The sequence below is a fragment of the Apium graveolens genome, chromosome 8, assembly GCF_009905375.1.
Source record: "Apium graveolens cultivar Ventura chromosome 8, ASM990537v1, whole genome shotgun sequence".
NCBI lineage: Eukaryota > Viridiplantae > Streptophyta > Magnoliopsida > Apiales > Apiaceae > Apium > Apium graveolens.
In genome coordinates, this window is record NC_133654.1 from 196,405,157 (window position 1) to 196,429,541 (window position 24,385).

Consider the following 24,385-nt stretch of genomic DNA (forward strand, 5'->3'; position numbering starts at 1 on the left):
ATCAAATATCTGTTAAACTTGTATATTATGCTAATTTACAAGTTGGGGGAGATTGTTAGATATATTTGATAATGTCATGGCTAATATGATTTATGTTTAGTTTTCAGATCTTACTTAATAGGACAAATCAGTACTTAACTGGGAATCAATACTTATACTGGAAGTCAGGACTTAAGGATATCAGTACTTATATTATCAGGAGATAATCATCAGAAGTTGGATATCAGAACTTAAGTGCTGAAGGACGATTAGATAAGGAAAGTAGCTGATTAAAGGAAAGAAGATCAAGATAAACATGAGAAGAGATATGTATGAAGAAGGAGTTCCGTGAAGAATGGAATACTTGGAAGAAAAGATATCTGATTGATATATTTTAGGAAGCAGAATTATATTCCATATCAATTAGTGATTATCTTGTAACTGTGTAGTATATAAACACAGACGTAGGGTTTACACTATAAGTGTTATCATATTTGAGAAGATTATTCATTATAACCCTAGCAGCTCTCGTGATATTTGTTCATCACTGAGAGGTAACAGTTCCATACTGTAACAGAGTTTATTGTTTCAATAAAGTTTGTTTTCTGTTACTTAAGATATTAAAGTTTGATTTGATTGTATTATACACTGTATCCACCCCCTCTACAGTGTGTGTGACCTAACATACCCCTTCACACAATACCCAAAGTTCACTCCAAGCTGAACAAGGAAAAAACAACCTCCAAGACCTTGGCTGATTTAGACAAGAGGATGAGAATCATGGAATTGAGAATGACAGATATTGACAATCGGATGGGTATTCAGACATAACTTCTTCAACAACTTCTTCATTCTACAACTGCCACTCCAACCCTTGATGATAAAAAATGGGGAGAAGTTAGTAGCTCAAAAAGTTGAAATTGTTTATTCACCACCAGTAAATGTCATAAGCCTTGCTTCTTCAGAGAAACTGCAAATCCAAGCTCTTATCAGCAAAGAAGATCAACTCAAGGCTTATGATAGCATATCTGGAAGATTGGAGCATCTATCTACTGCCTTCAAGAAAAAGCCAGCAAGCATCCCAACCTCAACCAATATCATGAAGATCATCACTCCTGATGTTACAATAAGCAGTATAAAGCAAAAGGGATCTCCTTCATCTAAGAATGAATTCATATCAGAACTCAAGTCTTTTGAAGTTATATAACCTGTCAGGAGTAATGATCTCAAAGGAAAGAAGCCATCAGGTTCCGTGCATTTTGAAGTCCCAGACCTGATAAGGATGAATGGAAGATTTTGAATGAGCAAATCAAAGAAATGCAAAACTGCCTCGAACCCAGTGTTAAAATAAATGAGAGCATGCATATATAGAGGGGGAGAAGCCATTTATGTCTTTCCTGGTCATGAAGGCTATGAAGATGCTAAAGCTGAGGAACTAGAAAGAACTACACTTGGGCAAGTGTTGAGTGGCATTTATGACATTTTATTACGCTCCGTAAAGCTTTGAATTGGTGCATTTGTACTCAAGTTATTGGTGTTTTAATGTGTTTTCTAGTATTTTTGCATTTTCAGGCATGCTCCAGGTGATCAGGTGAATTAGCATTATTTTGGTGCTAATTTGGTGTTAGGAAGGTGTTGGAATAAAAGCTCTTGGAAAACCGGTTCAAATCAACAAAGAAATTGAAGAAGTCAGATTTTTATACAGGAGGTCAGCGCGCCCGCGCTGTGATAGCGTGCGGCCACGCTCGAAGTCCAGAAACTCGGCGTGCCCGCGCTGGTCAAGCACGCGTCCGTGCCAGGTCGAGAACAGAAATCCTGATTCTATTGGGCTTTTGATCCAGAAGACTTCTACTCTGCATGGGGCTGCTATATATACATAAATAAGCTCATTTTTATGGAGAGATATACGAGAGCACAAGGAGAAGGAGAAAAGAAGACCGTTTTAGCATAATTCAACCAAGGCGAAGAAGACCTAGTTTTAACTTGTGATTCTTTGTTTGCGTTGTAACGTTGGATGCTAGTTTTCTTATTCTTGAACCTATACTCTTATTTTGTACTTTATTTATTATTCGTTTATAAAGACTACGTTTATTGTACTATGCTTTTATTGGAACCCACGTTGATGATGAGTCCGATTATGGGCTAATCATTATCGTGGGGTTCTAACGGAGTTATTTATGGATTTCTTTAGTTGATTTATTTTAATGCATTAGTGTGTGGTGATTGTATGATAGCCTAGTATTGGTTGTGCGTATTCATCTTATGAGCGTCACGAACTTATAAGATAGTGTGTTAATTCTTAATGAAGCGAAAGTGAATTTAAGAAGTTAGAACTTGCCATGCTAGCATAGGTTCATGTGTTATTGTTATGCATGATTCGTAGGTAATTTTAACCATCTTACTTGCCCTATGTAATCATAATAGATAACTTGTGCATTAAACTGTTACGTTGTCAAATTCTATAGACATATAGGGTCTCAATATAATTGGTGTCTATTCAGCTTCTATCTCTTTTGTGGATGTCTGGTAGTATGATATTCGTGCAACGAAAGTTGGCGTTTATCAGTTTCGTGTTATCTGATTAGTGTCATCGCCATTACATGCTAAGGTTAAGAACGAAAAGGCTATTGAACGAAGTATCTGATGAAGTTAGAATCCCATGTTTGTCATATATATTAATTTAACCATTCTTATTCTCTTAGTTATAATTGTTACCTTAATTTTAGTTAAAAACAATCTCAATTTGTGGATCGTCTTAGCATTAGATAATAACCATATCATTGTTGCATATGTGCATATTCTTAAATTAACCAAGAGTCTCTGTGGGAACGAATCTAATTTATATTGTATACTACTTGCGAACGCGTATACTTGCTTGTAATCTAGCGCGTGTTTAGCGACTAACAGCAAGCAGAGGGAGGGAAGCAAAGTGAAACAGATGATGCCCCATAGAACATCAGAAGAAGCTAACTAGTGAGTTGGAGAAAGAACTAGATGAAGAAATAGAGGCTGAAGGAGAAGGAGCCAAGAAGCCTAAAAAGATGATAACAAAGCAAGGTGCAAGAAAAAAGTCTAGATCCGAAAGGCAGATGTCACCAGATGAACCAGTTGTCACCACTCAACAACTTATGATCTTTATTCCTAAACATCTGGTAGTGACACCTAGAACCAATTTTCATGGTGAACCACTTGTGCCCAAAGAAGAGATGACTGAGCTTGACAATATCCAGTTGCCCACATTTCTTGTGGAAAAGGAAGTTCAAAAAAAGAAAGAACCGAAGAAATAATTTCCAAAATCACAGCTCCCAAACAAGTGAAGAAACCTGAAGACAAAATCTCACACATGTACACTGCAGATATTGAGGAAAAAGGAAATCTCAATCTCTATCTGGATGAAATTTATGAAGTCGGGGGATTGGATGCTACTCCTAAGATGTCTGAAAGACTGGTGTTTGACTATAAAAGAAGAAACAATAAATGGTGGCCTTTTTAACACATTCTAAAGGAAGGCTACAAGACTTTATCTAAGGTATACACTCACATGAAGAGGACGGGTGGATTTACTCCAACTGCCAAGAAAGATGTGCTCAATAAATCAATGAAATAAGAAATAACTGGAATGCTAAGGATGCATTACCCAGAAAGCTGGTTATTCCTTACAATGGTAGAAGAATTCATCATCAACCAGATCATATAATGGAGGTCGAGAATAAGGATGGCTGTAGAATAATTTTCAAACTCAAAGACCAACTGAAAATAGCTAGCAGTGCTTATCTGGAATATCTCATGGGAATGCTGAATCCTAAGCTTGAAAAAGGAGTATTTAATGGCATTATTCAAAGGCAAATTAATTACAACAAGGAAATACAGAGATAAACAGAATAATTAGCTCATTCTAGAAGAGTAATAGTTTAAAGTAGTTTCTTTTTAATTCTGTTTGCATAATCTATTTGTTTTGAAACTCAATAGCTTAATGATCAATTGTTTATGTTATCTTTAAAATATTTTTCCTATCATACGTTTTGTTATCATCAAGATTCTAATTTATGGTTGTTATTCCATCACTCGTAAATTGGGGGAGATTGTTAGGAATCACATATATTTTTTATGATAAACAAAATATAGAGCGTAATTTCATTAAGTAGATAGAGCTGTCAACGGCTCACTATCATTGGTTGATAGCTATTGACAGAATAGCTTATCAACTGATAAGCTTAGCAACATTTTCTTGTAGATCTCAATATTAGTCATTGATGTAATTATTCAAAGGGTAGTCATTATTGACTCAATGAATAAATAAAATATGATGATTTATTTGTAAATATGAGATGTCATGTAATTCTGTATAAGTGAAGTCAGTCATCAAAGGTTAATGAGAATATACCATCAACGACTATAAGTCATCAACTGCTAGAGTCTTTCAACTGTTAGAGTTCATCAACGGCTAAAGGAATCAACTCATCAACTGCTAGAGGAATACATTATCAATCTAGAGTAGCAAATAATAATTGATGGTGACTTAACAAAGCACGAATATCCAATCTGACAATGCACATGGATTGATGGAGATCTCAGTTTGAAAATGGAAGTCAAAGATAAAAGTACTGTCTTGGAATCTAAAGAAAAAAGAAACATTCCATTTTCATTCATGACAAATTGAAAAGACATTCAAGGTCCAAGAATCAAGATCAAGATAACCAGTTCACTCAAGGGTCACGAGATTGAATGCAAAAGAAATCTAGTTGGACATAGAGTCATGTAATATTTTATTGTCTAGTAGATTTGTAACTTGGTGATATATAAATCAAGTGGAAGCAGTATTTTAAGAAAAAATAACTTTATAAAATTTTTCATAGAGGTTAGCTGAGAGCATTATTTCTAAAAAAAATACTGTAAAAAAAAGCGGTGAAACTACTTTATAATTTACAAAAATTATTTCTTCAATATATATAGCTCAAGTGGTAAGTTTCTTAACAATCCACCTAGAATTTTTTATATCTTGTGTTTTTTTATTCTGTTTAATAGTTGTTTAAGTTTGAGTTTATGAAAATTTTAATTCGTATTCAACCCCCCTTTTACAAATTATACTCTTATTGATATATAGTAAATAACACGAGGTGTATGAATAATAAAATCTTTTAACATTTGATAGGTGCGTGTAGAACAGAATGGTTGTAATTGTACAAAATAATGGACGACTATTTAGAAGAATTTGGGGGTTAAGACGGTATGAACTATGAATTCTAATTACTGTAGAATGTTACCGAGTGAGTATTATATGGTCTTTTAAAATAATAGATGAGCATGATTAGATAGACGAAGGGGTTTTTAGACTTATACTATATCGTCTTAGATTATGGGTTTGACTCTACGTCGTCTCAGATTATCGATTTGACCCTACGTCACTTCAGATATTTTTTAAAAGATACTAAATTGTACGTTTATAATACATAATAGTCAAAAAAAGAGTAGTAACTAAAAAATAACTTAGCCCTCACTTATTATAGATTTTAAGCAAAAAAAAGTAATCTAAATTCAAATCTATAAGTAAATTTTAATTTGCAACTTGGAACCAATAATCTGAAATCTAAGATTTAATTGCCCTTTGATGATATCAAGTATAATTATTTTGCACAAAAATAATTATTGTATTATTGTTGTCAATTTAAGAACTAAACTATTATTTTTAGGTAATTGATTAATAAACTTCAATAATTACTATTTAAACTCCAATTATATTGTAAATGACTTAACTAACATAACAAAGACAAATTCAATTAATTTTATTATTAAAAATCATGAACAAATGTGTAATAAATATGTTTAAAATTTAAAAGTGGAGGTTAAACAGTAAAATGCGGAACTTATTTAACAATTCCTTATTTATTAATGAAATTATCCCTTGTATGTATGAAACCTAGGGTGGGGGTATCATTTTCAATTAGAAAATCGAATTAGGCGGATACAGAAATGAAGGCGATGGCAGTAGATTACTTTCAAGAACTAGAGGAGCAAGGCTCAACTATGGCTATGGACGTCGACGACGAAGCTCTTGAGATGTTCGGCGAGGCTCCCATCACTTTCGATCATCACCGGCTCGCCGACGCCGACTTTTTCAACTCCTTTGACGACGATTTCGATGATTCTGACATCAATTAATCCCCCCACCCACCCACCTAGTACTGTCTAGGGTTTGTTTTTCCTTTTCATTTCAACATTATATGCTGCTGTTGTAATGTTGTGATTCTGTGTACTCTGTTTCTTTTCCAGATTATTGATTTCCTAATTGTTTCGTGTTTTTATTTTCGGTGTCGTTGAATTATATGAATTAGGAGGGACTTTGGTTTTTAATTTAGTGTGAATGTGTATGCATGTACATGTTTAAATACTAACTAGTTTTAAATTGTCGTGAGAGCTGATTCTAGGAAACTTACAGTTGTGTGTAGCTGGGTTTTATAGAGCTAAACTCATTTTGTTACAAATCATCCTATAGTTTTTTTTATGTGATTAATTATAGATTTAGTTGGATAGATGGAGTTTTACGGAACATGGCTTGGAGACGTGTTTTGTGATAGATTTGTTTTTTTATAATGAATGTGACGGATTGAAATGTGGTGAATTAAAGGTGGTGATGTGGTGTATTATTAAGATTTTTTTTAATACTTGGGAAGAATATTTATGGGGTTTTGGTCAGGGTGAATGTACCGGAATTGAACGAGTGAAACATAAGGAGACAATCGGAGGTAGGAGGAAGACCTTGAAAAAAAATGAGCTGGTAAAATAAGATTTTGGTAGAAAACTGAGTATATGGAGATGGGATCATCTCAAATTGAGAGGTTTGAGATCTAGTTGCGGTTGTTAGGAATGGAAGAAGGAATGATAATTTTCAGCGATTAACCATATCATAGTTTAAAGTTTTTCCATTATGTCATATTCATCCCAACAAAACACCGCATTAGTTGGGGCCCGGGGGGGTTGTTAGAGCTAAATGATGCTCGGTTTTAGTCTGAGTCACAGTACTGCAGTTAGGTTCTAATCTAAACAACTATCCCTCATAAGAATATATATGATTTTTCCATACCAGGAGTATAGTTATTACCAACTTTTTCAATATGTGATGGTTTAAATAAATTAGAGTTGATATTTGAGCGGGATTTAGCTTTAAGTAAAAACTATAGATCAGGGTAAGATCATTGGTCAACAATGCTTTGTGCCTTGGTGTTCCTTGCTACTAATAGAACTAGTGTCATAGGGTTGCACAGCCACAGATGTTAACCTGTTCGATGCTTTGAATATATAATGTAGTTGGATTATGCGAACCGATTATCCAGAGCTGTATCGTAAATGCTTCTCATTATTGTTTTATCCAAACTTTTCTGCGAAAGTCGGGTTGTATATGCTCCATGTGTGAATTCTCAATTTCGACAGTATCAATTTTTTCCGTATGGACCAGAGATTGGACATTGCAAGCAAGTGTCACATAGAATTGATATAGTCTGTGTTTTAGAAATAGTGCCTACTTCTATTGTACTTGTACATGAGTATTTCTAATGCTAAATCAAAGGATAATTAAGATAACTTATCCAAATGTCTTTCCCACAGAAAATAAGCTGACCGGAGGTTCGAGTAGTCTTGGATGTAGTGGACTGTGAAGTATCCAATTATAGTAAATTAAACCCCCCCCCTTCCCCCGACCCGGTAACAAAGGGAGTCTGTTTTTTTCCAATTTGTCTAGTTTTGTACTTCGATAGTCAGTTTTCAGTTGTCAGTTTCATAAATATATTGCTAGAGGTAACACTGCTTTATGAATATGTGTAATAATAATAAGCATTAGGAAAAAGTGGGGATGGAAGTGTACATGTAGTAACTATATTGTCATTAGTAAGACGAGGATCTAGAGTAAGGGAGTATGGGACAATAATATGCGTGATAGATTGTGTGAAGCATTTGTAAACATTCGTGTCATAAGATTGGATTTTTGGAATTGTTGGGAGGCAATAAAATCTGATGCATATTACTGTTGATGTATTTGCCAAATTAGGCACCACCATATAGTGGTGAAGTACCGGTCATCTTGAAGCTGTAGGCATAGAATGATGAAGTAAATATACTAATAGGATTGTTGCTACCTTAATGGGTAAGGGATAGTGGTTTTTAAACTTGCAGATAGGGCAAGTAAATATACTAATTGGGATTGTTGCTAGTTGCTACCATATCATAGTTGAAATTTTATTCCATTCTTTCCATGTTCATTCATTAATCCCAACCAAACACAACATTAGTGTTTGGGTTGAGGGGAGATTGCTTTAACAGTATGATGTTTGGTTTTAGTCCTGGCCACATTAATGGAGGTATGTTTTAATGTAAACAACTATCCAACTGCTGAATACATCTGATTTTTCCATACCAGGAGTATAGTTATTGCCAACTATTTCAAGATTTGATGGTTGAAATGAATTACAGTTGATATTTGGGCGGGATTTTGTTTAAGGTAAAAACTGAGTCTCCTAACATCCTATAAATGGTTTGTGCCTCTGTTTCTGAAGCACTATTGATTAGTGATAGTGTAAGAAAACTGGTGTATAATTCTCTGTGTTCCTTGGTGTTTCTTGCTACTAGTAAAACCAGTGTCATAGGGTTACAAAGGTGTTAAACATGTTAGCTGCTTTGAAGACACAAAGCAGTTGGATTATGCAAACTGATTATGCAGAGTCGAATTGTAAATGCTTCTCATTTGTGTTTTACCCAAACTTCTGTGGAAGTCGGAGATGGACATGCTCCATGTGTTCCAATTCTCAATTTCGACAATGTTAAATCTTTCAATATGGAGCCAAGATTGGACAATGCAAGCGTGTCACGTAGAAAGATATAGGCTGTATTTTAGAAACAGTGTCCACTTCGGTCACACTTGATTGTACATGAGTATTTATAATGCTAAATCAAAGGATAACTAAGAAAACTCCTCCAAATCCCCTCCCCCCTGAAAGAACATTAGCTGGTCAGAGGTCCGAGTAGTCTGGGACGTAATGGACTGTGAAGTATCCAGTTTTAGCATCAAAAATTGATATTAAACACCCCCCCCCCCCCTAATCTGTTTTTAGTACGGTTTTTTCCAATTGTCTGGTTTTGTACTAGGAACATAGTCAGTTTCACAAATTTATTGCTAGTGCCAAAGATATCGCTGCTTTGTGAAAATGTGTGATTTTTAAACATTAGGAAAAAGAGGGGATGTAATTGTACATGTAGTGACTATATTGTCATTAGTAAGACGAGGACTACAGTATGTGAGTTGTGTGACAATAATTTGCTTGATAAATTGCGTGAAGCATTTGTAAACAGTCGTGTCATAAAATTGGAGTTGTTTTATGAGACAATAAAATCTGTCATAAGATTAGGTACCGCCGTGTAGTGGGGGAAGTACGGGTCATCTTGAAGCTGTAGGCATAAGAATGAAGTAAATATTCGAATAAGGATTTTTGCTACCTTACTGGGCAAAAGTATAGGGGTTTATAAACATGCAGGCTGTACTTGGTTCCTAGTATATGACAACTGCGTATCGTTGCTCCTATATTTATTCCCTAGTCTAGAGTCAAATTACCCCATCTCTTATTTGGTGTTAGTTCTCAACTATTTATAGAGTCCCTGATGGGCCTAATTTCTTTTATTGTGCATGGGCCTTCTTACGGGGCTTTGTCCCAACAATAATCCTTTAAAAGTGCTAAATCTTTAGATTTTGAATTTTGTTTTTAAATTGATCTACTTTTTGCTGCTTTCTTGTACTCGTTTTTTTGTTTCTCTTTTATAGCAAAAAATATTTTTGAATTTGTAATCATTCCAGTATTTATCACAAAACCGCCTTGAATCTTGGTGTTTTGTCGGGTTACTGTTCTTTTCCTGATGGGTATCTTGTGTATCCTCCGGGATCTGATGACCGAATGTGGGACCTTCCCCGTACCGGTTTACAGGCCGTTCCGGATTTGTGGTTCGTGTATGGTTTTAGGCTACCGATGCATCCTTTCTTTCTACATATACTGAGGACGTTGAATTGTGGGGTGGGGCAGATATCCCCGAACTTGGTGTTGCAGATAAATGGGGTTATAGCACGTTGTAGCGAGTTGAATATGGAGCCAAGTCTTGATTTGTTCTTTTCTCTCTATAGGCTGAAGTCTACTAGGGCACAGATTTATTTTGATGCGAAGCCGGGATGTCCTAAGTTTGTGAGTACTCCTACATCAAACTCGGGTTGGCACTCGAGGTGGGCCTGGTATGCGGGTCACGAGCTTGCCGAAGTGGCCCCATGGCACCGGTTTTCATCTGAGCTTTTAAAGACTTTGAGTGAAACGGGGTCTTTGACTGTTGTGGAGTTGTCAAACATCTGTGGGAATGCTTCCCAATATAAAGCTTTTAGTTTCTATGACGTTCGGTTTTTGTGTAACCATAGTCCTAAAATCTTTCAGATAAAACTTTTGCGTTTTATAAGAATCTTCTCTTTATATATTTTGGTTTTTTATAAGTTTGTTGTTTGTTGGACTGTTGATGATGCGAGTTTGTTATTTTTGTAGTTTTTGGGCCGAAGTTTTGTTTTTATTAAACTCTCAATCGAGAATGCCTTCTGAAAGTATTAAGAGATTGCTTGCCAAGAAAAGGGCTGGTGGCGAGGCTTCTGCACCTGTGAGCACTGTTGGAGCCGGTGAAAAGGATCCAGTTGATATTTCCGCTGGTGGGGATGCTATTGGAGCTGTCGCTGTTTCGAGCGAGTTGGGTAAGGAGATGAAGGACGAGCTAAACGTTAAGGAGAGGAAGAGACATCGTAAGCATGGTTCCTCCCGTACGCATCACCATAAGAAGCACAGGGGCTCTGGTAAATGTGTTATTATTGATGACAGTGACAAGGTATCGGTAGAATTGAGTTTGAATAAGTCAAGTTGCGCTGGTGGAGGTTTTGAGGCTCCAGAGCGTGTGAATATAGACAAAGGGAAGTCGCCTATGGAGGAGATTGGAGAAGAGAGAGTTATTGCGGCCTCCGAGGTTTCGCGGTATGGGGCCCTCGATGTTTGTAGAGCCTATGCCAAAAAGGTTTTTCCCCCCCTTTTTTATATTTTTGTCATTATTTTTTATTGTTTCTTTTTCTTTTTCTGGCGCATTTATCCTCTTTGCTGATTGTACTAGCATTGTGTGTCCTCTGATTTTATTATTATTTGTTTTATTGGTCTTTGTTGCAGCTCTTAGTTGAACTTAACAAGGTGAAAGATTCAGAGTTTTTTGCTGAAATGTCCGAGGTGGAGAGGCTTCGAGGCGAGGTTAATGCTTTAAAGAATGCTAAAAAGTCGTTGGGTATACAGTTGTCAGAAATTACCCGTGTTCAGGAGACTGCATCTTCGAAGATTTCGAGCTTGCTGACGGAGAATGCTAGTCTTAGTGGAGAATGTAGCGCTTTGTCGCTCATGGTGAAGAATAAAGTTTTGAGCATTTCTGAGGCCAGAGGTTAGGTAGCCACTCTGAAAGTTGAACATGGTGAAGAATTGCAGAAGGTTGTATATGATCGTGATGAGATGAAGAAAGAGCTTGAAGATTGTAAGGCGTCGCTGACGATGCTTGAAGAGGAATCGTTGCAGCTTTTTGAAGAAGGCTACAATGAGTGCTGGAAGCGTTTGGAGGCTCGCGGGGTTGATGCTGCTGCGGACCGCTGGGAGGACTACCTAAAGGAGGAGCAGGATCGAATCCGTGTTGAGGCCTCGGCAAGCATTTCAGAGGTTACTCATAAGGAGTAATCATTAATCTATTTTTCCCGAGTTTCGTATTTAACTGGGTATGCCCAGAGGAAGTTGTTATTTTAAGACTTTAAGGTTTCTTGTCTTTGATACTTGGTTTTTATGTGGCTGAGGCTGGATGTTTTGTTGTTGCTTTGTTAAGACGTTGGTTCATCTTGGACAATTTTAATTCAGGTCTTTATTTTACGATTTGTGGTGTTGCCTGTTTTAAATTTTTCGTTTCTATGAATTTTTGCTTGTTTTATTTTTGCATTAAAGCTCCTTGTAGTGTAGCCATGCTTTTGTTTAGGCAACTCGGGAGTTTCGCTTGTCTTGTTTTTGTTTTTCTTGTTAAAGCTCCCTGTCTTTGTCTTGTTTCTTTTTTGTAAGTTGAAATTTTTCTTGTGGTCGATGTGATTTTGTCGAATTTATATTGATTTTGTTTTCGTCTTTTTCCCTCTGTCGAATTGATTGTAGATTGATTTTGGTCCTCTTGTAGAGAGGCGTAGTGTAAGGCGAATTGTGGTAACGAAAGGTGTCTTAGTTTGAAGTCGTGAAGTTGTAATCTGTGAAGGCTACGAGGCCTGGGTGTTTTCTTGGCCGCGAGGCCTTCGGAGTGATGGTGGAAAAATTTTGTGGCTTACCCATTAGGTCCGAAGTGTTTGTTATTTGCAATTCAAAGTTGTAGTTATAGTATTTCAGCGTGTTCTTATGAGCTTCGGTTAGATTATAGCCATGTAATTTCGCATTGTACTATTTATTTTGACCTTGCTTGGAGGAATAAATTAGTTGTTCGGTTCGTGGCTCTTATCGTGTTTTATTTCTCTCTTCTTTTTTATATTGTGGCAAGATTGCCAGGATTTTTGAGCTATTAGGGTCTTCTCTTGATGTTGCATTCATTTTTGTTTTTTTTGTAGAAAGTTGTAGTCTTGTTTTTTTTTGTTTAAATGAGAGGTAGTTTTTTAATTGATTGTCATTATCTTGCATTGTTAGGTTTATAGAGTGTTTGTCGTTGACAACTGATCTTGTGTTTGTTCCTTCATAGCACGTGTAGTTAAAATGGACTATAGTAGCAAAAGATCTTTAATGTAAGAAAATGGCATAACATAGCCTTCTGAAGACATGAGTTCTCGGATGCTCACATAGCGACGAGCTCTCGAGAAAGGAGTAGATATTTAAAATAACTTAATGTTGAGCTAGAGATTTTTGGAGACAAGGCTTTTTGTGGACTGTTGAGCTTCACAGGTAGTATTTCTTCAGATGAGTTGCATTCCAAGTATTTGGGATTGGGGTGCCGTTGAGGTTAGCGAAGAGATAAGTGTCTGGCCTGATTACCCTAATGATTTTGTAGGGCCCCTCCCAAGGTGAGGATAGTTTGGAGACCCTTGCTGGCATGGACACTGCATCTTCTCATAGGACGAGGTTATTCACCTCGAGGACTTTGGGTTTGACTTTGGAGTCGTACTTAGCCATTTTTTCCTGGTACTTGGCGATCTTGAGGTGAACGGAGTCTCGGAGCTCTCCTACGAGATCGGTGTTGAATCGTAGTCTGATTGCTGAGCATTCTAGGTTGAAGTTTTGTAGTCTTGGAGAATTTAGGCTCACCTCAATTGGGAGTACTGCTTCTGAACCATACCCTATTCTGAATGGAGTTTGACCACTAGATGCTCGTGGGGTTGTCCTGTAACTCCACCGGACGTTTGGTAGCTCGTTAACCCAAACCCTGTCAGCCTCTGCTAGCCTTTTCTTTAATCCTTAGAGAATGACTTTATTTGCGATTTCCACCTGACTATTGCACTATGGGTATGCCACCAAGGATTTGACGTGTTGGATCGTGAGTTGGCTGAAAGTAGCTTTGATATCTTTTCCAACAAACTGGGTGCCATTGTCTGTTACCATGACACGCGGGACTCTGAATCTGAAGACAATATTTTCCATGAAGAAATTTATCACATCGACTTCTCTGATACGAGTTAATGGTTTGTCCTCGACCCATTTTGTGTGGTAATTGATAGCAACGATGATAAATTTTTTCTGGCATGTGCTTTCGGGAAGTGGACCCACGAGGTCAATTCCCCACATGAAAAAGGGGCATGGCGAGGTTATCGAGGAGATAACAGTTGGAGGTCTATGACTCACGGAGCTGTATAACTGGCATGGTTTGCATTTTTTGGTAAAGTCTTCACAATCTTTCCTCGTGGTTGGCCAATAGAAACCATACCTCATGATTTCAGAGCGAGGTTTTTTCCTGCCAAGTGCTTTCCACAGATGCATGTGTGGATTTTTTTCATAGCTATCTCTGCTTCATCCTTTGTGACACACGTGAGTAGAGGTTGTGTTAGCGACCTTCGATATAGTTGATCATTTTTTAGGCAGTAATTTCTTGCTTTGTAAGCTATCTTTTGCTTGTCATTTTCATTCATTTCTGGTAGCTCACCTCGAATGTATTGGATTATTGGAGTTTGCCAGTCTTGCGAAGATGAGACGCAATTGACGTGTTGAGGTATTCTGATATCGAAGACACTGTGAGGCTTCGTGTGTAGATGGGCTCCGGAGACGAATTTGATTCTGGTGTTACGAGCTTTGACAGGGCGTCTGCCCATTGGTTTTCTGATCTGTCGATATAGTTTAAGGTCCATGAGGAGAAATATTTTAGCAATTTTTTGGCGATCTTTGCATATGCAATCATTCGGTCGTTGATTGTTTTGTACTATTAAGAGTTGTTTGAAAATAAGCTGAGAGTCGCTGAAGATTTGAATGACTTGAACCTTGAGGTGTCGGGCCATCTATAGGCCGGCTATGAGGCCTTCATACTCTGCTTCGTTGTTTGTGACGTTGAAGCAGAACTTGATTGCCTGTTGGATCTTAAATTGCTCGGGGCTAATGAGAATGACACTTGCTTCCCCTGTGTTGGACAATGATGAGCCATCTGTGAACAGGCACCATGGATTTTTTCCAAGCTCCAAGTGGACTTCACCTTGTTCTAGCTCTGCGAAGTTGCATTCAACGACAAAGTCTGACAGGGCTTGTGACATCATCATAGTTCTCGGGGTAAACTCGAGGTTAAATTTGCTCAACTCAATTGTCCATGCTGCGAGGCGTCCTAACATTTCTGGTCTATGCAATATCTTTCGAAGGGGCTGGTTAGTCATAACACTAATCAGTCTTTCTTAAAAATAATGCCGAAGCTTTCTACTTGAGATGACAAGAGCAAAGATTAGTTTCTCTATCTTAGAATAACGAGTTTCAACATCTTTCAACATGTGACTGATGTAATACACCGGTCGTTGTTTCGAGGCTCTTTCTTGTACTAAGACTGGGGCTACCGTGGAGTCCGAGGCTGACAGGTAAATCTTGAGAGGTTCACACGGTAAGGCCTTTGTCAAGATGGGAGGCGAGGCTAGGAAGTCTTTGATACTCTGGAGGCTATTTTCGCATTCTGCATCCCAGGTGAATTTTTTGGGCTTCGAGGCTTTTTTGATAACTTCGAACATTGGTAAGCAACGCTTAGAAGAATGTGGGATGAAGCGATGCAATGCAGCAATGGAGCCCGTGAGGCTTTGGAGATCTTTTAATGATCTGGGTGATGGTATTTCCTAGATTTCCTTAATCTGGGTTGGGTCGGCTTCGATTCCACGTCTTGTTAGGAGATATTCGAGAAATTTGCCTCCTTGAAGGCCAAAGGAGCATTTGGACGGATTTAGCCGCATTCGGTGTTCTCTGACCCTATTGAATGTCTCGACGAGGTCGCTGATATGGTCTGTGGTCTTGGTAGACTTCACAATCATATTATTAACGTATATCTGTATATTGCGGCCAATTTGAGGTGCAAAAATTGTGTCCATTATTCTATGGAATGTAGCACCTGCATTGAGGAGACCAAAGGGTAGGACCTTATAACCAAAGACATCTCTGTGGGTGATGAAGGCTGTGTTATCTTGGTCTTCTGTAGCCAACTTGATTTGGTTATATCATGTAAATGCATCCATAAAAGAAAGCATTTCATGCTCTGCAGTCGAGTCAATTAGCTGATCAATATTTGGAAAGGGGTAAAAATCTTTTGGACATGCCCTATTAATATCTGAATAATCTATGCACATTCTCCATTTCCCGTTGCTTTTCATGACGAGCACTACGTTAGATATCCACTTGGGGAATTGAACCTCTTTGATGAAGTTTGCTGCGAGAAGTCTATCAATTTATGCATCGATTACCTCTTGCTTTTCTGACGAAAAGACCTTTTTTCTGATTTACGGGACGAGCCTATGGAGATATATTCATCCTGTGTAAACCCATTTCCTCGGGGATCCCGGGCATGTCCTTGGTATCCCAGGCGAAGATATCTGCGAAGCTTCGTAGTGTCGCTATTATGTTTGCTTTGATATCTTCGGGGAGTCCTGCTCCAATTTGGACTGTTTTTCCCTTTGAGTGCTCATAGAGTTCGACGGCTTCGAACTCTTCGTTGGGCTCACAATTATTTGACTTGGAGGTCTCGATGAAGTCCCGTGGGTCAACTTTGATCACCTGGTTGACTTCAGCATGTTGAACGTTGCGCTTCTTAGGAATGGAGTTGCTAATGTAGCATTGTCTCGAAGCTCATTGATCACCACAGACTTCTCCGACTCCAAACTCGGTTGGAAATTTCATTTTTAGATGAGCTATAGTGGTGATGGCTCTGAAGGGACAGATCGTGGTTCGACCAATAATGGCATTGAAGCTTGAGAGCGCGTTAACAACATGGAACTTTACCATATGCCATACTTGATATGAAGGGGACCCAAAGAGGACTGGAAAGTCTATCACTCCTACAAGTTTGACTTCATTCCCCATGAAGCCATATAGGGGGGTTCCTTTGGCTGTGTCAAGCTTCCTATCACCCAAATCCATCCTGGAGTAAGCACTGTAATACAATATATCCACCGAGCTGCCATTATCCACCAAAATTTTCTTTACTGTGTTTTTCCCTATTTTTGTCGTTATGACGAGAGTATCATGATGGTCCTAGATGATGTCATCTGTATAGTCACTATTAGAGAATGATATAACCGAAGTCGGATTTTTTCTTGGCCTTTTTATCTCGACCTTACAGATGTCTCGAGCATATTACTTTTTTGCGTTATTCGAAAATCCCCCAGCTGAGTAACCCCTTGAGATAACATCGATGACCCTATCTGAATCTCGGTGGTGGGACATATGATCACGCGGATTGTCTACATAATGGGCTAAATGTCCATCACGGATTTTTTCTTCGATGAGATTTGCCAGTTAAAAACAACGCTCTGTCTGATGACCCGTGTCTTCATGATAGTCACAATACTTACTGCTAGGAGGCCTGTTCGGGTTCATTGGCCTCAGAGGCTTATATGAAGGGTCAGTTTTAAGAACTGCTAGGATCGTTGCCTTGTCTGTATTCAGCTTGGTGGGTTCACGAGCATCTTTGGGCCCGAAGGTCCATGACTTATTATCTTTATACTGAGAATTTTCGGACCCGAAATCTCGATCTCTTTGATACGTTCAAGGAGTTGAAGATGATTGAGATGGTCTCGAGTCTCGAGACCTTTCAATTTGACTGCGATTCCTATAGTCTTTCTAATCATAATCCCGCGGTTGTCGAGGACTTCGACTGTATTAGGCTTTCGGGGATCGAGAGTGTTGAATGCTACCCACAGCCTCTTGGAGGGTTAATCTATGCTCGATGATCTTTATTGATGACTGCAGTGTCTTAGGTTCTTTCTCAAAAAGCTCTTCAAGAAGTTGACGATGTCGAGACCTGTCAATGCCAGCTATGAGGTAGTTTACCGCTAGAGAGTCGGCGAGGTCTGCTATTTCAGCGATGTGGGCTCGGAATCGCGTTAGATATGCTCTTAGAGTCTCATTGAAGCATTGATACACTGAGATGAGAGACACTGTAATTATTCATCCGCGTTTGTTACTGGAGAAACGAGTTCAGAACTTACTTTTCAGAACTGCCCATGAGTCAATTGATCGAGGCTGAAGATTGTTGAACCAATTAAGAGTTGTCCCTTTGAGGCAGGTGGAGAAAAATCTACAACATGCTACTTCTGAATGGACGAAGAAATCCATTCATCTATCGAACAGATTGATGAAATCCGATGGGTCTAAAGATCCATCGAAAGATTTTATTGGAGGTACTTTTAAGTCCCTGTTGATTTTAGCATTCTCAATCTTTGATGACAAAGGGCTTTCAGATGTAACCTCAACTCCACCACTTTGAGTTCAGATATAATTTTTGATAAGAGTTAAATTATTCTCCAACTTTGAAAGCTTGAGGTTTGTTGGCGCTTCGAACTTATATCTTGGCTCTCATCCTCATCGGAGGTGTTATTGTCTTTTTGCCTTCGTTGTCTCCCTTTTTGACTGAAAGGATGTTGCTGACGCCTCAAACTCAGAGAATGTGGATTGCTTTGAAGGAAGCCATGTGGGATTATACTCCTCCGTCTGGTATTCGAATGACTCGCAATCCTCAGACACCGCAGTAAACTCCTTATGTAGACGTAAAATCTCTTTTTTGTGTCTGATTTTTTCCGATATCAACCTATGCTCCCTTTCAAGCGTCAAGAGCTCTTCATCACCTTGTTCGAGAGGCATATCAATTTTTTCGTCAATAATGACGCTTTTTTCTCGCTGCTTTTTCTCTAGATATAGCCTCATGTCGCTGGAGAGAACCTTTTGGCCTTTAGAATCCTCTATAAGCATTTTCGCACGGCCCTTAGGTCATTTTTTCCGGTTTACCGGATCTTATTGGGTCGGTCTCTCAGCCGAGATAGTGTCTGTTTGATCAAACAACAAGGCTTGAGGTTGAATGACCATCTTCTGCTTCAAATCTGGTTTTTTCGGCACGTTCTTAACATCCTTGGTGGTTGGAGTTGTACCTTCGATCACCTTGGCTGCTTCTTCTTTCTCAAAATCATTGGGAGGACTTTGTGTTTTCATTTTGTTTTATGAGACTCGACCCCTCCTTCTAGCGCCACTGTTGCTACTGTATCTATTCCCTAGTCTAGAGTCTAATTAGTCCACCCCTTATTTGGTGTTAGTCATCTTCTAATTATAGAGTCCCTGATGGGCCTAATTCCTCTTATGGGCCTGAGTCTCTTTATAGGCCTTTGTCCCAACACATATAATGAAGTATAATATCAAAATTAACATTCAAGTCTACTTTCATTAACTTTAAGATCGATTGAAACATTTTTTTTATTTACAGTAGAATAAAACGTTGAATATGGTTGACCTGTAGAAAATTTAGTCATTTTGGGACCGTTTGGTTCATGAGATTTTAATCATGTTAATAGAAATTGGATTCTAATATATTTGTATTTAAATCTCATTTTTATTCCCTTTAATTGGGTTGAAATTCCATGATTCAAATAACACCTGGATTCTTCACATTTTTTCATTTTCATTTTCATTTTAACTTACTTGAAGTCTAATTAATCAAATTTTGACAGACAAATATATAGATGTTCTATAGTTTTAAAGGTTTGGTTATATGGGATCTTCATCAGGAACAATTATTCTGCCCGAGAGGGCACGAGCATCTTACTCGAAGGAGGTTCTTTAAAATATGTTAAAATATTAGAATAAATATAAAGTGATTGTCAAAGCGTATCGAGGAAGTCTCTCAAATCTTACTGAGGTAGACTTGCACAGCTTCTTAAGAAAGAAACTTAATCAGGAAGACTTGTAAAACTTATCGAGGAAGATTTACAAAACTTACCAACGAAGTTTTGTAATACTTAATGAAGAAGATTTGAATAGCTTACTTAGTAAGACTTATAAACTAACTACTATAAATAGCTCATTTAGCTAATGAAATGATATACAACTTTCTCTCTATATCTTCTATTCTCCTATACTTCCTCTATATTAAACATAACTAATATTTTCAGTCAAGGTTTATAACATGTTATCAACACGAGTCTCTGCCAACTGAAGCTTGATTCTCGAAAGAGGTACGACTTATTCTAACCCACGATTCTCTATCAACCAAAACTATTTCATAAAAGAGAGATGGAAGATATATGCATTGTTGACTGCGCAACCACACACACTATTTTACAGAGTCAGAAATACTTCTCACAGTTGACTAAAACCAACTCACCTGTCTGGATGATATCGGGTACATCAAATATAATAGAAGGTTTTGGTAAAGCTAGTTTTCTTCTACCAAATAAGACACACATACACATACAAGAGGCTCTATACTCTAACAAGTCAACTAGAAACCTACTGAGTTTTAAAGATATCTGTCTTAATGGATTTCACATTGAAACTACTAATAAGGATGAAAAATAATACCTTCTCATCAAACACCAGGGTCTTAGAAAAATTTCACTCGGTTTCTTCAGGATTATATGTTACGAGTATACGAGTTCTTGAATCTCATAGTGTCAACATCCCTAAAGTCATAGACCCAAAATTACTTTCCCTTTGGCACGAAAGACTCGGTCATCCAAGAGTATCTATGATGTTTCGTATCGTTGAAAATTCTGTGGGATATCCTCTTAAAACTCAAAAGATAATATCCCAAGATGAACTTCATTGTTCAGCATTTTCCTTAGGAAAACTGATTATCCGACCATCCCCAGTTAAACTTCAAACTGAGTCCCCGAAATTCTTAAAAAGAATTCAAGGTGACATTTGTGGTCCTATTCATCCATCTTCTGGCCCATTTAGGTACTTTATGGTTTTAATTGATGCATCAACTCGATGGTCTCATGTATGTCTACTTACAACCCGAAATACAGCCTTTGCCAAATTACTTGCCCAAATAATTAAACTCCGAGCTCAATTTCCTGACTATCCCATTAAATCAATCCGACTAGATATTGCTGCTGAATTTACATCTGCAACTTTTAATGATTATTGTATGTCAGTAGGAATCTCAGTCGAACACCTGGTAGCTCACATACATACACAAAATGGTTTAGCAGAATCCTTAATTAAAAGACTTCAACTTATTGCATGTCCCTTACTCCTAAGAGCAAAGTTACTTATATCTGTTTGGGGTCATGCAATACTTCATGCTGCAAATATAATTATAAGAAGGCCTTTTGCTTACCACAAACAATCCCCTCAAGAATTGGTTCTTGGTCAAGTACCTAATATATCTCATTTAAAAGTATTTGGTTGTGCTGTGTATGTTCCTATATCACCACCACAAAGAACTAAAATGGGACCTCAAAGAAGAATTGGTATATATGTTGGTTTTGATTCTCCATCTATTATAAAATATCTGGAATCATTAACTGGTGATGTTTTTACTGATCGGTATGATGATTGTCGTTTTGATGAATCTATGTTCCCTACGTTAGGGGGAGATAAAATTTTGCATAAATTAAATTCAGAAATATCATGGAATGCCTCAGGATTAAATGTTATTGATCCGCGTACTAAACAGTGTAAATATGTGGTTCAAAGAATTATATATATGCAAAATATTGCTAATCAAATGCCAGATGCATTTAACGATTCTAGAAATATTGTGAAATCATATATACCTGATGTTAATGCTCCAACCAGGATTGAAATCCCTGGCAATAAATCAATTTCAGTAGAATTGATTGGTGATTCAAAACAACGCCAAAAGCGTGGTAGACATATTGGTGCAAAAGATATTGTACCACGAAAATGGAAATTGATTGGAATTGCCCTAGAAGTGGCAAAAGTTTCAGAAAATACCCCAGAAGTGGTATTGCCTCCTGAAGAGGTTCAAGCCCCTGAAGTGGTTGTAACAAAACCTTCTGAAGAGGAAATTGCCCCAAAAGTGGCAAATGCTTCCATAGAAGCAAAGGTACCTGCAAATTATGAGATCTCAATGAATTATGTCCATAACGCGAAATTATTGGATCGTGGAAGTATTGAGGTTGATGATGTATATGCTTTTTTCGTGGCATCTGATATTATTATGAACTCCGATCCTGAACCATAAAGTGTGGAAGAGTGGCGACACCAAGATGATTGGCCAAAATGGAAAATTATGATTCAAGAAGAATTACAATCCTTACACAAGAGAAATGTATTTGGACTTGCAGTCCAAACACCAACTGGTGTAGTCCCCGTCGGGAATAAATGGGTGTTTGTACGAAAATGAAATGAGAGAAATGAAATTGTGAGATATAAGGCCCGGCTAGTAGCCCAGGGATTCTCTCAAAGGCCTGGATTTGATTACCAGGAAACTTACTCTCCTGTAATGGATGGAGTCACTTTTCATTTTCTAATGGGTATGGATTGTATGGAAAGATTAAAAACATGTCTCATGGATATTGTGACAGCCTACCTTTATGGATCACTTGATAGTGATATTTATATGAAAATCACTGAAGGATTAAAGTTAGATGAAACTAAGCTCCGTCATTTATATTCAGTTAAATTGCAATGATCATTATATGGTTTAAAATAATATGGTCGTATGTGGTACAACAGGCTTAGTGAATATTTATTGAATGGTGGATATGTAAATTGTGGCGCCCTCCAAACCCGGGTCAGAAGTTTGGGGTCCACAACACAAACACAATATATCAACCTGTATAAGAAATATTATTTATAATGACCCTGCTTCACAAAACCACGGATCGCAACAGGTTAAAGTATGAAAACAAGCCACAATCTTAATTATTACATCGTACCAAATCCCAACTAATTTAACTTACAATTGATAATAAAATCATTCTTACAACCTTGCTATCTCACTACTGCCATAAGCTCCTGCTAGCTCGATCAATCATAATCTGGAATCCTAGCTCGAACATTGAACTGGGAAACCTTGCTATCAACCGTATCCTTCTTAACTGTAGAATATATAAAAAGATTCGCAAGAGTGAGCTAACTAGCTCAGCAAGTCATATTATCAATAACTGAGGTTAGACAATAATAAATGAGATGATTCAAAGGAATCAAGTTTCTTGTTAAACAACCAATAAAATTGGATATTCATTTTAAGTTTTTAAAACCAAGGTTAGGCTGCTGATCAGTCACGCACTAACCCCGAGCAAAGCACACAACACTGCTCTAACTACTGGATCCAAGGCACACATTGGCCTAACTTGACCATTGATATGGTCTGACCATGAATCTGGTCCATACAAAGAAAACTATCCAATTCTAAAGCATTTCAATATGATAAACAATAGAGTTCAATAAAACCAGATCATAATCAATAACCATAAAACATTTGTAAAAGAGCATGGTAAAAGTTCATAGTTACCAAAAAGGGTATGTCAAAATACATAAAAGAAGTGGCCTCCAGCCGGTAGGATAATCGGGTATTAGATGAATAGTGTTTTTCCAGAGTTTTAGTGCTTTGATATCACAAGGTATGGTTAAGTATAAAAGTTTTTGTATATATAAACAATTTTGTTCCAGTGTTTGGTATATGATGGATATATATTTGTGGAGTAGTATCGTATTTGTGTGGTTTAATATTTGGTAAATCCACAAGAAATGGTTCACAAAGAATAAGGCTTACGGCTCAAAGATCAAATGATGTGGCTCAGGTTCAAGGCTGGAGGATTCAAAGTATTTCCAATATAAAAGAGAGCTATTTTGAATATTAACAATAGGTCACAAGAGAATTTAGAAATATTTGCAATAAATCTCGAGAAAGGTTTAGAAGTACTTGCCTTATCATAATTGATTCCAACCTCACTTGTACTTGTCTACGACTCTATTCAACCACCATTCATCTGTTTCTCCTATGCCTCGCTTCTAATCTCTGCTCACTTGCTGTATTTTCTACATGTCAATTCTATTTTCTGATCACCTGCTTCTCTTTCTTACGCCTTGCTTACTCTGCTAGGCATCATAAGTATCTATCAATATTCCACTCATACGATTCTGTTCAACACATACTTCTATCTACCCTTCGTTTCACCCAAATCCGATTAACGGATTGAAAGTTACGCCATAAACAGTAATCATCGAATATATAAACCGACAGTCAATCAACAAGTCACACATAATACATCACGTAATCAATGACATATCATTTATAAAGATATTTCGGGTCATAAATAGGCTTTCTGGTATTTAAAATGATTTTTAAAACATTTTTCGGAATTAAAACGGGTCGTTGGATCAATTTCGGAATAATAAACAGGGTTCGGTTGGCCAATTCTGGCTCCGAAACAATTTTAGAATAATTATCGAGCCTTAAAAATAATTTAGAATAATATTTTAAAGCTCGAAACTATTTTTCGAAATTTTTAAATAATTTTTAAATAATTAAATCTAATTAAATAATTAATTAAAAATCAATTAATAATTAATTAAATCAATTAATCAATTAATTTTTGAATTAATTGACTAATTAATCAATTAAAAATTAACTGAAATTAATTAACTAATTAATTCAGATTTATTTGTGAATTAAAAATAATTTTCGGAATTAAAATAATAATTTTTAGAATTTTCAGAAATTAAAAACGGATTTTTATAATAAAAATAAATAGGAAATATGATTTTTAAACATTTTTAAAACATGAATCCAATTTTTGCAAAGTCTGGAAACTTCAGGGACTAAACTTCATCATCTACAAAACTACAGGGACTAAACTGCAATTTTGCAGTCCAGTCGCCGGAAAACACAGGGGTGGCCGGAGAACACGATTCCGGCCTCCTCACCTTGCCACAGGCTCCAG

At 37.2% G+C, this 24,385-nt stretch overlaps 2 protein-coding genes across 2 annotated transcripts; both read left to right on the forward strand.

The window, feature by feature from the left end:
• The first annotated feature begins 5,873 nt into the window (after positions 1 to 5,873).
• On the forward strand, positions 5,874 to 6,281 carry LOC141676540 (small acidic protein 1). The gene has a single exon (XM_074482211.1). The coding sequence runs from the start codon at positions 5,950 to 5,952 to the stop codon at positions 6,136 to 6,138; it is 189 nt and encodes a 62-aa protein (XP_074338312.1). The 5' UTR covers positions 5,874 to 5,949; the 3' UTR covers positions 6,139 to 6,281.
• A 123-nt stretch (positions 6,282 to 6,404) lies between these two features.
• On the forward strand, positions 6,405 to 11,857 carry LOC141676539 (uncharacterized). The gene is made up of 2 exons (XM_074482210.1): positions 6,405 to 11,055; positions 11,202 to 11,857. Exons 1-2 carry the CDS (start codon positions 10,516 to 10,518, stop codon positions 11,466 to 11,468), a joined length of 807 nt encoding a protein of 268 aa, XP_074338311.1. The 5' UTR covers positions 6,405 to 10,515; the 3' UTR covers positions 11,469 to 11,857.
• The last annotated feature ends 12,528 nt before the right edge of the window (positions 11,858 to 24,385 follow it).